This window comes from Vanellus vanellus (genome assembly GCF_965231255.1).
Source record: "Vanellus vanellus genome assembly, chromosome: 5".
Taxonomy (NCBI): Eukaryota; Metazoa; Chordata; class Aves; order Charadriiformes; family Charadriidae; genus Vanellus; species Vanellus vanellus.
Genome location: NC_138910.1, coordinates 68,822,910 through 68,839,571, shown reverse-complemented (window position 1 = coordinate 68,839,571; position 16,662 = coordinate 68,822,910). Strand labels below are relative to the sequence as shown.

The following is a 16,662-nucleotide window of genomic DNA, read 5'->3' as shown; positions in this document are numbered from 1 at the left end:
ACGTGTATTATATTTTTAATAAATCTTAATTCTTTGTTAAAATACAGTTCAGTGTTCTCACATACAGTTCCCCAAAATATACCTACGTAGTGTTGGGAATTAATATCAAAACATTTGTTTTGGTTTTGCTTTATTAAGCTACTCAGTAACATACACTTTTCTATATATAAACATTTATTTTTATCAGAACAACTGCCTATTTTTACGTACTGGATTCCGCTTTCTCTGCTTTTCACATCCTTTCAGTTCAGACATAGCCTGATATTTTTTACGTGCATTCTTGCTTCTGCTGTCCAGCTGACCTTCATTTCAGCATTGCCTGCTATGTAATGTAGCTGTTTTCTGTTATTTTGATACCTATTCTGCCTGTGCTATATTGAAGGGTCTCTTTATTCTTCAAGTCGTCCAGCAAGTTGAACCTAAAAAATTGCTTCTCTATCAGATGCTTCAAGCATCAATTCCAGAAGTATGTATGGTTCAATAAAAGTCCTTGTACCAAATCACTATGGAAACATCTCAGCTGATTATTTAATATTTTTCTGTATTTTAAAATTAGAAAACCTCAGAAACTCATGCAAGCATATTTAGGAGCAGATTTTATTAGTTCCATTTCATGACTAGTCCATTGATTTCATTGGCTTATTTGACCAAGTATGGTTCTTTCTGACATGAATACACTTCAGACTTCTGGCTCTATCTTTGGATTCACAGAATTCAGGAAGGGACCAGTTCATTTGTTTCTTCCTCTACTACAAATCAAGAAAAATTCCTTTCCAGAAACAGCTTTAGAATGAGGTCAAGCCTAAAAGAACAGGTTTATTTTTATTTCACAGTTAGATTTGTCTTCTTTTTTTTTTACTTCATTTTACAAACTGTTACCTTTATGATCAGGTAGGTGAGACCCATTTCTGAATGGCTGGTAACAAGTCGTGCAACTGCAAGATTTGCTCTAATAATGGTTGGAAAATTGGTGCTGGTAGCAAAGATTTCACATGTGGTTGGGTACTTCAGATGAAAGATGAATTTAATGTTTTGCTTATGATTACCAATAGGTGGCCCAGGAAGTGGTAAAGGAACACAGAGTTTGAAAATAGCAGAACGTTATGGATTTAACTACATATCAGTTGGTGAATTGTTAAGGAAGAAGATCCACAGCACAAGCAGCAATAGAAAATGGAGTCTAATTGCCAAAATAATTACTACTGGAGAACTGGCCCCTCAGGTATAGTGTATTCTGTGTAATGTTTACTCTTGAAGGATTTGTACATGCTATATTAATTTGCACCATCAAGGAAACCTCGTTTACAATATTAAATAAATAACTTCTTTTCTCTGTGAAAGGAAACAACCATAACTGAGATAAAGCAGAGATTAATGCAGATCCCTGATGAAGAGGGTATAGTGATTGATGGATTTCCCAGAGACGTTGCCCAGGCAATCTCCTTTGAGGACCAAGTAAGAGATTGTTTTTATTCTTAAAATAACTTACATATCTATAATAGTTAAGCTTCTTGAAATTATCAGTAAGATTCCAAGAAAGACTAGATGTTGTTTCTGACTGAGCGTTGCTCTTTAAATCTTTGCAAATACATAACTACGGGTTGACAAAAGGTTATTCTTTTGGTTTATGTTATATTATGTTCTGTCTGAAGACAAACTGCTTTGTAAGACGGCAAAGTGATAGTATAGCCAATAATCCAAGCCTTTTGTCTCAGTAATGAAAATCCTCTCAAGATGAAGAAGAAAATAACACCAAATCTAACAATTAATATTTTTTGTATCTATCTTAGTGATTTAGAAAGGGGGAAGACATTGTATTTCCATATCTATTTCTTTAATTTAATCTACATTAATAGAAACATACTTAAATCAACACAAATCTTCACAATGCTTTTAATCTCAAGTTTACTACAGTGCATTGAAAAGACTGGAATAAAATAAGGGTTAAAACTGCCCATGTTTTGTAAGTTTTTGTAAGCCAGAAATTATGCTCTTTTTTTAGAAAATTAGATCATTTTGTTATTCTAAACTACAATTGTAAGGTTTAGTCAGCTAAAACTGTATTCCCCACTTCTATTCACATGTTGTTTTCATGGGTGTATTTTAAACTAACCTAAAAATACTTACATTCAGTGGAAAAACAAACAGCTTATGTCATTTTCTGATCAAGTGCTGTTAACTTAACAGTTATGGTCACAAGTAAAGGTTGTAGTTTCAGTGCTAAATTTTTAGAGTGCCCTTCATGCAGAGCGTTTCAAAGTCCTTCAAAATTGCTGGCGTACTACCATTTCTGTACTTTGAATTCTAAGTAGCATTGCCAAGACAGAAGTAACAAAAGAACACAGCTAATGAAGCATTTGATTAGTGTGGTTTTGTAAGGTATTATTCTAGGCAAAATTTAGAAGACCAAATTGAGGAAATTAAAGGAAACAGACAAAATAGTTATTACAGAAAATAGCCAATGACTGCCAGCTATATCTCCTTATAATTAACAAAAGAGAAGAGTGACTATTTTATAAATGAAACAGCAGAAATTTAGGCTTAATGGTCATTTCCTTCCCTCATTTTTTTGTCCAGTATATTGTGTGATAGTGTGACTTAAGTGCATTTCTTTGAGATGCTTCATGAAAAAATGAGGAATGTGAAACTGAAAGAACTGACAGGAGTTAAATTAAGTGCTTCGAGTTATCCGAGGGTCAGATTCTGCTGCTACAAAGGAAAACCAGATACACAACACTTGAGCACCTATCACAGGGTCCATTAGTAGTACCACTGAGAAGTGGAATCCAGGAGGTAATAGAAAAAGCTCAGGCAATACTGTGCTGTAGAAGGAGAGGAAGATGGACACTGTGTTTCATATGTGTTTGAACACTGTCTTCTAGTATGCTTTTATAGTATTTCTCATTTAACTTGAAATATTCCCCTCTGCCAGCCTGGTTAGCTCTTACTGACTGTTGAAAACTACGTGGAAAAAACAGATAGAATGACTGGTGACAGAAATCCTGACTTTGGCTCCTTTTCAGTCAGTGCTGTTGCTTCAAGGATGCTGTAAATTGGTCTTTTTTATTTTTTTTTTATAGAAAAGAGAGGATGGGTTCAGTCATTTTAGACTTGACTATATTCTCAGAGACTTCCTTTGTTTTGAGTCTAATGAGATTTGCTAAATCATACTCCTCAAGGCCTGATTCTGCCTGAAAGATAGATGACTATCCAAGTCTCTCAAAAAATCACAGACCACTTCGTATAGGGCCATCTTTCAATATCTTACCTGTTCTAAAATAAATATGGGAAAGGAAAGAAGGAATCATAGAGCTTTTATAAGAGCATAGGAAAGAAAATTTGGTCTATTTAGACTCCTGCTTTTTCATCTTTCTTTGCAGCTGACCTCTTATATGAGCATATCTAAGGCCATGGAAATAAATGTCCAAAGGATATATATTTTTCAACATACAACATTTATTGAATCCGGTGGGATATGTTCAGTGTTTTATTTTGGATTTATATTTTAAAGAAATAAAATATGCTTCTTGTTTCTTTAAAATTCTCTGTTTAGTAAGCTGTAATGCTACACACCACGTAAGTAGGAAGGTCTTGTGGTAAGGAAAGGGGACTATCAGCAGACGTGATACCCATCTTCCTTCACAGGATGAGGCTGACAGTAATCCATGGCATGTCAAGTTATTTACATTAAACGTGCTAACATTTTTAAGGCACTCAGAGGTCCCTCAATGGGAAATGCAATCGAGTTGTGGAGAATTTAGTAATTAACTGTTGTGATAATTTGTGTAGGTCTGCAATTAAAGATACTACACAGGTGATTTCCACAGCTTAGAAATGTTATAGCTTTCTTGCTAGCAGAGTGTAGAAGAACAGAACAGAATTGTTCTCGTTAGCAAAAAGTGACAAGATGAGAAATAATTAGTTGGAATTTCAGCAAAGAAAATTTTGATTAAATAGTAAGACACTTTATAATTAGAAGGTCTATTAAGCAGTGGAACACCCTTTTGAAGAAAATGTTCAAATCCCCAAAAATGCAAATGCTCAAATCACGTTATTCTGTAATACATATGCCTTATTCTTACAAAGGCATCCCCTGTAGAACACTGATCTGTTTTATCTGTTGATAAAAAGTTCTGAATAAGAACTAATTCTTATTGTTATGATTAATTTTGTCATAGGTGAATACTTATTCTTACAGACAGTCCCTTTAAGTCCATTATGTAAGCAGCAGCAAAGGTTGTATGACATAAGCCATTTTAAAGGTTACGTTTAGGGGAACTGCCAAAAGATGCGTGAAGTAGGTATTACTATTTATTTAACTGTTTTCCCTCATTCGTGATCCCTTCACAACTGTTAATTGTTTTGATTACAAAGGCTCTAAAATGCAATTGCGTGCTTTTGAACAGTGACTTTACATATTATTTGTTCTATAAAGCAGCGAGAACAATTTTGGATTTTATGATTTAAATTAAAATAATGGTGGTAAGTTTGTATAAGGGTAAATAGAATACGCTCACTTTCTCAGTTCTTTCAGCCATATAGGATATAGAGTAGATACCAGTGGGACGAATGAGCAGCAGGGACAAGGGTGGCTGTTCATTTATCCTTCGTCATTTGAGTGTGTTGGGGTGGGTATTCATCTATAATCCCATGGAAGCTTGAAATAAACAAAGAAGCATTCATTTTAAAAGTAGTGTTTTCCACTGTATAGCCTTTCTTCTTTACCCTTGTTTACACAGACAGAAACAAACTAACAGTATAAGTAATAATACCAAAAATAAATCGTGGGGGGAGAATGTGAAGGACAAGTTATTAAACTGAATGAAAATAGAGATGAGTAATACAAGATATTGAGAGAGTAGGTAAGGCTGGAACACAGACTGAACAAATGTGAGGAAAACAGGAGGTCGATAAACAAAACAGGCTGCAAAAACCTAACATCATTATAGTTCATGAAAACATGTCTGGTCTTTATTAATCGTAAGAAATCTATATTGTATTGTTACCCATATGTTGTTCCTCTTGGTGAGGCATGATGCAGTGGGGTCAAGAAAATATCTGGAACCCATGTTACATAAAGGGCCAGGAAGTCAAAACTTGGACCAGATATGAGCTGGCCACGGTGATCAGTGAAAGATGGATCAGGAGAAAGCCTGTATGGTTTTTGGTCTAAGCCACATCATCTCCCCTTTCTCCACCAGTGCGTGTTGTAGAGAGTAGATGATGAACAACTGAAAAGCAAGGCACAAAGGGCATAAAATCCATCTTGCTCCCAAACACTAACACTATAGTTCCCTGAACACTCTTTACTGAACCTTTTTATATATATTATTACATGGCTTTCACCAGTAAGAACTGTGCTGAGTTATTGTAAAGATAAACTAATTTATATTGGAAATGGTTCACCGTATTAGTAGCGGAAAAGGAAAAGGTCAGCTAAGGTGCCTGGTTTCTCTTGCAAGCACATGTAAAATCTAACTGTGCTGTGTTTGCAGACATCTTTAATGTAAGAAATTATTTATGCTAAAATAATTCGTTCAGTTTTATGGCGCACATAGCTGTTACTGAGATGTGACACTATTTGAGCTTTCATAATTTCTTCATTTTGTGAAAAAAATCAAATGGACACATATATGTCTGAACTCTAGTTACAATACCTGTCCTGCATAATGTTCTAGTATAGAAATATACAATGATAAGGAATTCTTGTTGAACTTCGCTTGTAATTGCTCTTGGTACTACCAGCGCATTTTTATCCCTTTGACTAATCCAGAAGCTGAACTTTTCTCTGGGAAAAAATGTTATTTTTAGTAAACGAGTCAAAGCCAACCAACTTATGCTAACATCCCCAAACATAGGTATAGCTAAAAGATGACGATTTCTTCCTTATTATGTTGCCAGACTCTCTTGCGGACAGTAAGTTCTCAACGTGTTGCTAGGCAGAATTGTATTAAAACACATTGCATCTCAATGACTAAAGTGCCTAACACAATGCAATGTATCATTTGCAGTACTCACAGTATTTCTCTTTCTGCTCAGATCTAGAAATCAGAAGTAGCAAACGCTGCTTCCAAGCAATAATGTCAATCTGGAATAAGTGGATTAAAAAGCACTCTACACATCTGAGGAATTTTACATTTGAATTAAAGCTTTTTTCCCCTCTCTTTTATTGAGTTTTGTTAATATAACTGTTCCTATCATCCATATATTTAGAGCAGGAAAGAAGTCTTTAAGATGACATCAGTGATGTTTTCAGATTTTCAGCAGTGCTTGCCAACCAGCAGCCACTCTGCCATTCTGGTCACTTCCTTACACCAGCTTTGTTTCTTAATGGTCAGCTACTCATTTCAGATTCATTGCACCCTCATAGCCATGAGCACTGCAGTTTTCTCTGAGTCTCTCATAGTTTTCTCTGAACTTCTTATCTGGGTTGAAATAAGGCCTGTATTTTTCTCTTTGAAGACTGAATACATGACATCATATAAGTTCTCTCATTGGAAGTCTTGGATTGTTACCAAATCCTGATTCTTCCCTTTCTGAATTCCAGAAAGCAGAATCAATACTGCCAACACTTTTCATAGGGGTACTTTTAATAGAGCCCTGAAGTCATGTGACTATGAGAATCTCAGCTCTCCCTTTAAAACAAAGTTTCAAGTTGTCATGGTTGTGGAGAAAAAATGAAAACATTGAATTTTAATGTCTTAAAAGCAAATAGAACATCCTGTTTATATATTTGTTTTAAATATATGATAATTTCTGGATGTTGATAATTTTGAAACCCTTCTGTGCAGTAGTGCAGATTTAATACTGATTATTTAGCCTTTTACTTTGAGCCTAGGCATAAAGCTATCCTAAACCACAAATTTCTAAGGTATCCATGATCTCTGCTGAGTGCAAATAGTAGAAAGGTGTTTAGATTCCAAGCACACATTCGAAAATGCCAAGGAGAAAATGGTTTATTTACCATTAACCTGTCGGCTTGAAATTCAGCAAGTCACCTACAGTACCAGCATGCTCAAGCATGCTAAATATCTTCCTCTCCAGTAACACTGTAATGAAATGCCTCTGACTGGTGTGTTGAACTCAAATGACTTGAGAAGAAGAAACTGCAGTTTGACTTTCTGTGTAATCTCACTCAGTTTTTGCCTTTCCCAGGAGAAACAATTTCTCACTTCAGTATTTTCCAGTTAATTTCAATGACTGATTTGGTTTGGGTTTTTTTCCCACTTTCAGTCATTCGTGCATAACTTTCCTTCTGATTTCAGTAATTCCTTCACCAACATTAACTATGTTAGTTTGAAATGAAACATGGAACAGGTATTAGAATTAATGAACATTCATTAATGAATGTAATTTAATTCCTTGATAAAAGAGAAAGACTGTTTTTGTAGAAATTATCTTAAAAATATTGTTGCGTTATGTGGCCTGGGTGACAAGACTATATTTGAAGAAGTAAAATCATAATTTATATAATAAAGAGGCAGTAAATTTTATCTAATTCTTTGTTTAAAACATCCTTAAGAATACTCATAAATGCACTACACCTACAAAAGACTAATTAGTTCATCTCAGCTGTGATTCAAGTTAACTTTTTAACTCCCAAATATATTCCTTATGAAAATTGTTATGGGAATTGTGCTAAAGTGGAGCAAACTATGTAAATAGAACAACATAGTATGCTGGGAAACACTGACTTGACCTCTCACAGGCTAGGGACAGCAGTCCAATTCCTCCATGTCCAAGACTTAAACCTCCAAGCAGAAATGATGCCTGCAGTCCCCTCAGAGTTTGACATAGGTATCTGTGACAGGCTGTCTTATGGCAGTCCGACTACCAAGCTCATGCTCTGCAAAGAGGTTCTCATAGAAAACCTGTTCTGTCACTGGCCAAGAGCATGGGCTCCAGAACAACTAGTAAAATGAATGCAACCTTTCTCTGAATCTTCTTAAGGGGAAAGTATCTGTTCTTTGCAATAAATTTTTGATCTAGTAAAGGTATTATTTGTGCATTATGGTCTATGTGTCTTCTTCATTTCATTGCCTCCTCAACTTTATCTCCCTTCACCCAAATCTCCACTTCATTGTTCCAGACTGATAAGCCTCAGGTACAGTCCCCTACTGGATATATGTACCCAGTCATCTGTATGAGGAGTGGCAGGGCTAGCATATCAGCAGTCTGCATTGCAGTGGTTCCTCTCATTCCTTCTCTTTGGCCCAGTGGGTTTTACTTTGCTTTCTTAAAGCCAAGCCTGAGCAGGAAGCCTGTGGAATGGTCTTACTGTCTGTCTTCTTCCCTAGAAGCTAGAGCATTCTCCTGGGAAAGGCAAGCAGTGGTTCAATTTTCTGCTGGGTAAGAGATCCTAGACCTCAGGTTTCCAGTTTTCCTGCACAAGGGCTCTTCTCTGCTAGCCAAACTAGCCAAATGAGAGGTCATCCATTGCTGGTCCTTAACCCTCAGGAGAGGATCTGATGTTCTGAATTCAGAGTGGATGGAGGTGCCTACTGAGCAGTTCTCAATCAGAGGTCTGCTTAGACCTTTCTTTGTAGCATTAGCATTAGTGTTTACAGCTAGAGATTTATATTGACTAGTTGCCCTACACAGGTGAAAATCTGAGTCATTTCTCCCTAAAGACACCTGCCTCTCTCAATCAATTCTTAGGGCTCCTAATTATGTAGTCTGGGCAAGTTGCTGGGAGCTTATTTCTTGGGCAGTGTCAATATAGTTCAAAAACAGTTACCAGAAAAAAAATCTGTCAGCAGGATTCATTCTTTGACAACATGATTCATGGTTTTGCTTTTCTAAAACAAGAAGAAAATATGCAAACAGTCTAGTAACCCAGCAGAGATGGAACTATAAAAAGCGAATCAGTAATTACACGGGAGGGCACCCATACAATGGACATAACCTAGCTTGCTAGTAACCTTTACCAATTAGAATAAAATGCACTGTTAAATTAATGACAATTGTTTATGAGCTGTCAGTTAATTTTCTCAGGAGTATCTAGTAGAACATACCAGGAATTAAGAAACAGAGCATTTTTGTCTTTTGCCTAATGAGGAATAATGAGAGAGAGTGTAATCATCTAATTTCTAGCAAACAACCACACTACTCTCACTAACAAGAGGAGATGTAGAAAATATCCCCAGAGAGAAGAGAGCATCTTTCCACTTATACTGCTTTATGTCAATAACACCACCAGCTTGCATGGAATTACTCTCAATTTACTCCTTGTTCCAGTTTACAAAGGAGATTCAGACCCAAAGAGAGTAGGATTTACTTACTAATAAATACTGTTCTAAAAAGTGAGAGCCTGTACCCACCAATTTTATTCTGAGTTGATGCCATACGTTCTTTGTCTCATTTAAAATTCAGAAGGTTATAAATTACCAGAAACCTGTCTGTTCTCGTAGGCAAAGATTCTCCCTTCTGCTGAGTTCCAATTAGTATGTAGTCGAATTCACTTCCCTGAGCCCCACAGTCCTTCCCTCACGTGCGTTTCTGGGCGTGAATAAGACCCTCTAACTTCAGCACAAGATGAGTGTGTTATGGGAAATCAGCATGAAGGAGTCCAGTTCTCCTGTCTGTGCTGGTTCTATACACCTTTCCTGCAAGCTGAGACTCAGAATAAAACTTATTCCCCAGTCACAAAAATCAACGAAAATTAGTTCCAAGTTAAAAAAATAGGTTTGTTTTCAAATGAGTCATAAAAAACCCTTTTCCTTTGTTAGAAAAAAGCAATTTGTACTCATAATTAGGTAGGAGAACTAGTTATGTTTCCAGAGAAGTAATCCCAGATACCCATATGTTCACACTAGTGTGTTACACTCCAGCTTAAAGTATTAATACGCATGTCTTGCAGACAGGTGCAGTTGAGGTAAGTGGAAGCAGAGAGGTTCATGAAAACAAGAGTGAAATACAAGGGTTTACCCGAAGGTTGTAAATGCATGTAGGAGAAATATATTAAGTACTATTAGGTCTATATACCTATAGCTATAGAAGTTACCCTTTTGTGCATCTAAAACCAAGCAGGGGCTTGTATTTATTAAATAGTTTTCAGCTGCTTCCTGATGATAAAGATGCGTATTCTGCAGGTAAAAGATGAATTCATAGAGGCATCACATAATCAGAATCCGCTTTGTATTCCTACCACAAACATGCTTGAATTACTTTTTTTTCCACTTCAAAAAACCTTTTAGACAATACTTCATTTGACACTAGGCTTCTTGAACTGAGAATTTTAAACCATTGTTTTCACTGACTTTTTATTTCTGTGAGTGAAATGTATTTCAAATTACAAATGCCAGAGTGTCAGAAGAAATAGTTTTGGTTCCTGGGATTCTGATACCATCTTTTGTGTTGTTGCTGTTACTAGTCAAAAAATTACCACCACTACTCAGCTCCTGTTGAGAACTTTCCATTTTAAAAAAGCAACAGGTAATACTTAAGGCCTAATAAATTATTTTTCCACAGTAAGTACTGTGGTGTACCTCATTATTATCCTCATTTTAGAACTAGAAGAAAAAAAAAATTAAGCCCAGGGCATGCTTTCCCATTTTTGTAAAGAGGAACTGACCTCTGAGACCAGTGCAGTTTGTGGGAAGTAGGCAGATGAGAATCTGCATAACTGATGGCATCACGGTGGTTTTCAGATCCTTCCCTTGCTGTGGGGCTGCACTTACTCAGCCACAGTTTCTGTAAAGAACTGATATTGACTGTGGAAAGCTGCACTCTCATGTTTGTGTGAAACAAGAGACCTTCCCTTTATCTCCTTCCTCTTTTTCCTTTAGGGCTAATCATTTAGTGAGAGGTCTATTTATTGTAAGTACTCTCTGTAAGGTTTGATGCTATATGTGAAGTTATGTGATATGCAAAAGCTTAGGTCCTACCCTTGAGGAGGTCTGGTATGACTTCACAGATCTGAGTACGTGGTAGATGCTAGTCCTGAAGATGTTTGGGAGCAAGCATTGAAAGTGAGGAGAAGGCCAGCTACAGCTTGGAGCATCTAAAGGTTTCTTACCATCTTTCTTCACTATTATTAGGATCCACAGAAATGGAAATACTAAATAAAACCACTGACTTGTATAAACTCCTTTTGTCCTTCATGTTACTAGATCCCTGATTTGCAGTTATAATTTCTCGGTCCCTGTGTAATGTCTATTAGGAAATTCCAATCAGCCTAATGTCCACACTGGGACTTGAGATGTTTCTGTGCTCAGTCCGCTGCCACGTGCATCAGCACATCAGGGTATGTGCATCATACCCTTTCATGAGGTAGTGTTCCATACTCTAAAAGGCTTTGAAATCAGTAGCATATTTTTTTTGGAATCTCTGTCATAATTTGGATTTCTTTACTACTGTACGCTCTTTAAATTCCCAACTTCTGATTCTTCATTATGCTTCTACTACTAATGAAGCAACCTTTACTTAACAGAGCTACTTTTAATAGTGTTCATATTGCATGGAAGTCTAACACAGAAACTTACTTTCATACTCTTTCATATGAATAATTCTGTGCCATAAAGCTATTAGGTGGTAGTAAAATTAACTGTCATAATTGATTCATCCCATGCAAGGACAGAATAACTGCCAATTATGTATTTAAAATAGTTTGAAAAGGGGGAGAAAGTTACTCTGTATGTTGACATTGAGGTAGATGTGTTAGAGGTAGGACAGAGCTTCTCTCCCACTGGCAGTTATTTTAAAAAAAATAGATTACATGGTTAATTGTGTCAAAATCTAATGGATACTCATTAAAAATTACCAGAGATGATATTTTTGGTGTTTGTTTTGTAGTTTGTGTCCTCATGTCTCCAGTCATCCACAATCTGCATAAAAAATAATTTGATTTTCTTTAAAACCCTATTTAATTTTCCGTAATGATAAAGAAGCTGCCATCCTGCTTGCTAGTTCTTATCAGACTGTCCTGTATTGTTTGAAAATGGCTCTGCTTTTTAGCCACTTTCTACTTACTCATCTCCATACCCTACTCTCCTAGTGACCTCCTTTGTAAAGGCTAATGACCATCATCCCAGTTTTGAAAAGTTGTATTTGTTTCTTTTGACTTCAGAAGAACTTTTTTGTGCTCAGACTGCCAGGAGAAAACGCCAGACTGTACTTCAGGTTGTATTCCCTCAAATGACAGAAACCCAGCTAGACGGGATTGTTTTGTTTTTTGAACTAGGTTAATTTTCCAGATTGTCCACCTGTGAATTCTTAAGTATTCAGTCTAGTATATGGTTGTCTTTAGGCAATTGAACATCCTTGGGTCAAGGGCCCCTAGATGTAGAGAGTATTCGGAAGCATAATTGGTTTGTTCTGCCCTCAATAGTAATGCATTAATAAAAACTTTATAATGAACATAAAGCTATAAATCAGTTCCTTCTTTACACAGTAGTATATAGAATACATGTAGATGTTTTGGTGATGCTTTTGTATAGCTCAAATTTGGCCGTCAAATTTACATAGTATCAAGCTGAACAAAGACAAAATTATTGTGTAGATAGGAAACATCATGACAAAAATGTCTTTTTAGCATTCTTGAGCATCCACCATCATTTGTAATGTAACTAGATGATATGATTTCTAGAATAGTAAGTTAATTTTTTACTAATATTAGTTAAAATTAAAGTCTGAGCTGTTTTGTTCAGATAAGTGAAGACAGCAGAAATAACTGTGCTTGTATGTGAGAACAAATAAACCCTTTCTAATCTGCAATTGGATAAATATGTACACAGTACAGTAAGGTTTGTTTTTATCTCAAATGCTTCTTACAGAGAATTCTAATATGTTTTAAAAGGCAACAATAAGCTAGTGAGAAAAAGATTTTTAGGTGAGTCTTCAAAGAGAGGTAGGTACCTTTGTAACAACCAGGTAGAGGAAAGAACAAAATCAGATCTTATTAATATGGTTAATATACACTTGTAGCCCCATTTTTAAAATCATGTGAATTCAGGTGCCTGAGCGACTTCTGTCCTTCCCACCCCATATACAGAATAGTGGTGACCTCTGAAGATTGCCTGTGAACATTTATCAGCATTCCTAAGAAAGTGGGGCTATCATTGCTTCCCCCTGCTCAAGCAGCAGAGGTATCTCTTCTACAACTGATAGCGCGAGTAACCAGAAGTTATGAAGAACACTGAAAGCCACGAGGGCAACTTGAATTTAACTGGGAAAGAGCTAAACTTCCAAAAAAACCTTTTCTCATTGCTGTAAGGCTGTACTACTTGAACAGTATTGTGGGGATGGATGTGAGATAAAACAATGCTTACCACACAGACCAAAAAGGATAGGAGAAATTAAAATCCTCTTAGCTGCCACACCCAACCTTTTGAAAAGTGCACTGAAGCTTGGGTGAGATTTAGAGAAACAGAGAAAGTGTTATAAGATACTGTATCTTGGAACAAGTCTGTTTTCACCTGGTCCTAGGCATCAGTTAGCTTCATAGCAGCTGCTGGATTTTAAATATCACCTTACTTACAGGCTTTTTAGGTGGAAACTATACAACCATTTTCCTGCAGAATATGAGACATTTATATTTTGCTCTTTTTAAAGATTTTAATTTTAGCTAGGGGAACCTTATGGTAATGCAAATGATGAACATAGTCTAGATAAGGTTTCTGGGGTGAAGTAAAAATTTTTCATTAAACTTTTTCCTTAACATTTTGGGTGAAAGAAATTGACTAACCTGCACATAAGACAAAAAAGCCCTTCCTTAAGCCTACAAATTTAGATTTTAAAAGACAACAACAAACAAAACAGAAAACGAATTACTTCATCAAGTTCCAACTTACACAAATATAGCATATCTGAGCCTCAGCTAATAATGGAATTCCTGAATCCTGTAGTGCTGGATAGTCAACTTAATAATCACAGACTTCTTGAATTGCTCTTTCTACAGATCTGTACCCCAGATTTGGTGGTGTTTCTGGCATGTTCCAGTCAAAGGCTGAAAGAAAGGTTACTGAAGCGTGCTGAACAGCAAGGGAGACCTGATGATAACCTGAAAGCCACTCAGAGAAGACTAATGAATTTCAAGCAGAATGCCGTCCCATTGGTTAAATATTTCCAGGAAAAAGGGCTAATCATCACAGTAAGTCCTCTAGTATATACCTCTGAAAACGTAATTGTTGTTGTGGTTATACTTGGTTTTTTAGACCTTTTGCTTTAAGGTAGGCCAGATGAGTCAAATTGTGTTTTAGGTATACACCATAGTTACTCAAAGCAAACTTTCAGTTTGCTGAGAGGGTATTTTCTGCAAAATGCAGAGCAAAATTCATGTGTGTGTAGATGACATGGTAAGCACCATGTAAATTCTTTGCGGCAGGTATAAATTGCTTTGCCAACTAGTTGTAAACCCTTTCCTCAGAAATTATTTACATGAAAGTGCTTGCTTGAAACACTGGTTGCTATTCCAATGCCAGCAGTTTCACCCCTTGCAAATAGTCATGTACTTTTGGATGGTTGTCTTGAGAGAGGAGGAAGGCAGAAAAAAATTACATTCTAACAGAAAGCGTATCTTGAGTTGGATTAAATCAATGCAGGTTCTTCAAGTAATAAATATATCTGGCTGTTGACTGACTCCAGTAAATAAAAAGTCCATAGATTATTTTATCATGGGTTAAATATGCCTTATTATGTGGTCTCCTACAAGCTTTAACATTTCAGATAAAAATTTTGATGACGGTAAAATTGCAATGTAAAGAGAACACTTGGATATCAGTAAGAATACTGATTTCTGCAATATTTGGGGCAAGAGAAAATATCTCTAAACATAGAACATACCAAAAGCTGCATTCATAAATAAAGCCAGAAGTACTTCATAGAAGTAGGGCTAGCAAGTACTGCTGAAGTATTTAAGTGCTTAATGATGACGAATTCAATGAGCAGATGACAACGGTTGAATTAGTGACATGTTCTAAATTACAGACTGTGTCTGGTTGTAATAGTGCACAGAACTTGGTACCACATATGGTACCATGAGAGCACAGATGGTCTATTTTGTTTCCTTTGATAGCCTAAATAACCTGGGTAGTTCACATTGCTGTGTTCTCCTTGTGGCAGATATGACTAATTCTACGTGCTGGTCAGATTCATGAAGGGCCAAAACATCCTTAATTGCAAAGTCATCTAATGATGTTGGTAGCCTTAGTAATGCACTTCAACATCTTTCTGAATTTCAACATGAAAATCCCAGGAAATTATTACATTGTTTTCTCCAGAGGGTATGTTTTCTGTTTGAAGGTTTTGATAAACTCTGTTTCAAAGGGTGAGAGGACGAATTCCCGGAAGTTGTTCTTCATTATTGAGGAAGTGTGTATTTTGTGACACTTCTATAGCCTTTACAAGTGCTCTTCCTATAGAAAGCATGCTTAGCTCTTCAGGGAGAATGTGCCTTTGTAGATAAAGCGTGTGGGGCATCTGAATAGAATTCCTTTTCTGTGATGAGACCTGTAAAACAGAGGATGTTTTTCCTATTGAGGTTTTGTCTTCTACTTTTTAGCTCTGTTTCTTTAGATAATTTAAATTGTAGTGTTCACCTTAGATATCTCTTTTCTTTTTGAACAAAGCAGATCTTTGTGATGGGTATGGAAATAGTAACATGGCATGTGAACATTATATTACTGTCCCCTACAAGAGAAGGAAACAGCATATGCAGAAAATACTGACTTGGCAACATGTCAAAAAAAGTCTTTAATATGAAAAAAATCTGCAAGATTTGAATCTACTCCTTAGCTATATGGTATCTACTCAAAGTGTGTTAGTATTGTTTCATAGAGATCTAGAAATCACTCTAGATTTATGTCAGTGTAGAAGTGAAGAGAATTACACTTTGGAAGGGAGATTCTGTTGTTCACCTGTCATAAGAGCGGCTACAGTTCAGTTGTGTTTCCCTCGTTGCAAAGCCAGGATGCATTTGTAAAGCCAAACCCTGAGAGTTAGATGCATGAGTAATTTTATGGCCAGTGGATAAAAGGGTCCCTTTCTGTAGAAGATAAAGAATATATATGGCAGACCTAATTTCCATAGAATTTCATTGCATGTGGAAGATATATTTTGCAGTTGCCTAGGGCAACTAAGTTGGTGGGGGATAAATGAGGAAAAAGGAGTAGCTGGGAAAGGAGTAATAAAAAGAGATTAAGCATGCATACTCCAGAGCATGTAAGCGACTGAAAATTTCTACAAAAGGACATTTTTTAAAACCACATGACCTTGAAACAGAGGAAACATATGCTAAGTCCATGTAGAAGCCTACGTACCACAGAGCAAGCTGTAAATTTTAAGTTAATAATTCTAAAAAACGGTTATTTTGTCACCATTTGTTCCTTTTCTTTGTGCTCAATTTATAGATCAGCATTATCTATAGAGTTTTGAAAGTCTTCTGACAACATAACTTCTTTTCATATGTTCATTTGTTGGAAATTCATTTGTCCAATGGAAAATCTAAGTATGTTTCTGCCAACTTCCTGTCCTGTTCCTTTAAGCAAACATCAATGGAGGTAACAGATGTTTTCTTACTCCAAATGGCTTTGATACCATTGTCTTCTTCACTGATGAACTTGAGGTTTCTTTTGGTTTTGAAAAAAAACAAACCCAAATCATATAATTTTTTATAGCCTTCCACCAGTGGAAAAGACAGAAATTTCTTAGAAAGCCACAGGATCC

At 36.2% G+C, this 16,662-nt stretch overlaps 1 protein-coding gene across 1 annotated transcript in view; it reads left to right on the top strand.

Moving 5' to 3' along the window:
• AK5 (adenylate kinase 5) overlaps positions 1-16,662 on the top strand; it is a 96,223-nt gene that overhangs the window by 6,415 nt on the left and 73,146 nt on the right. The window contains exons 3-5 of the mRNA XM_082484482.1: positions 1,053-1,222; positions 1,342-1,455; positions 13,898-14,089. Of these exons, the coding sequence (XP_082340608.1) occupies positions 1,053-1,222; positions 1,342-1,455; positions 13,898-14,089 (476 nt within the window). The remainder of the gene's footprint in view (positions 1-1,052; positions 1,223-1,341; positions 1,456-13,897; positions 14,090-16,662) is intronic.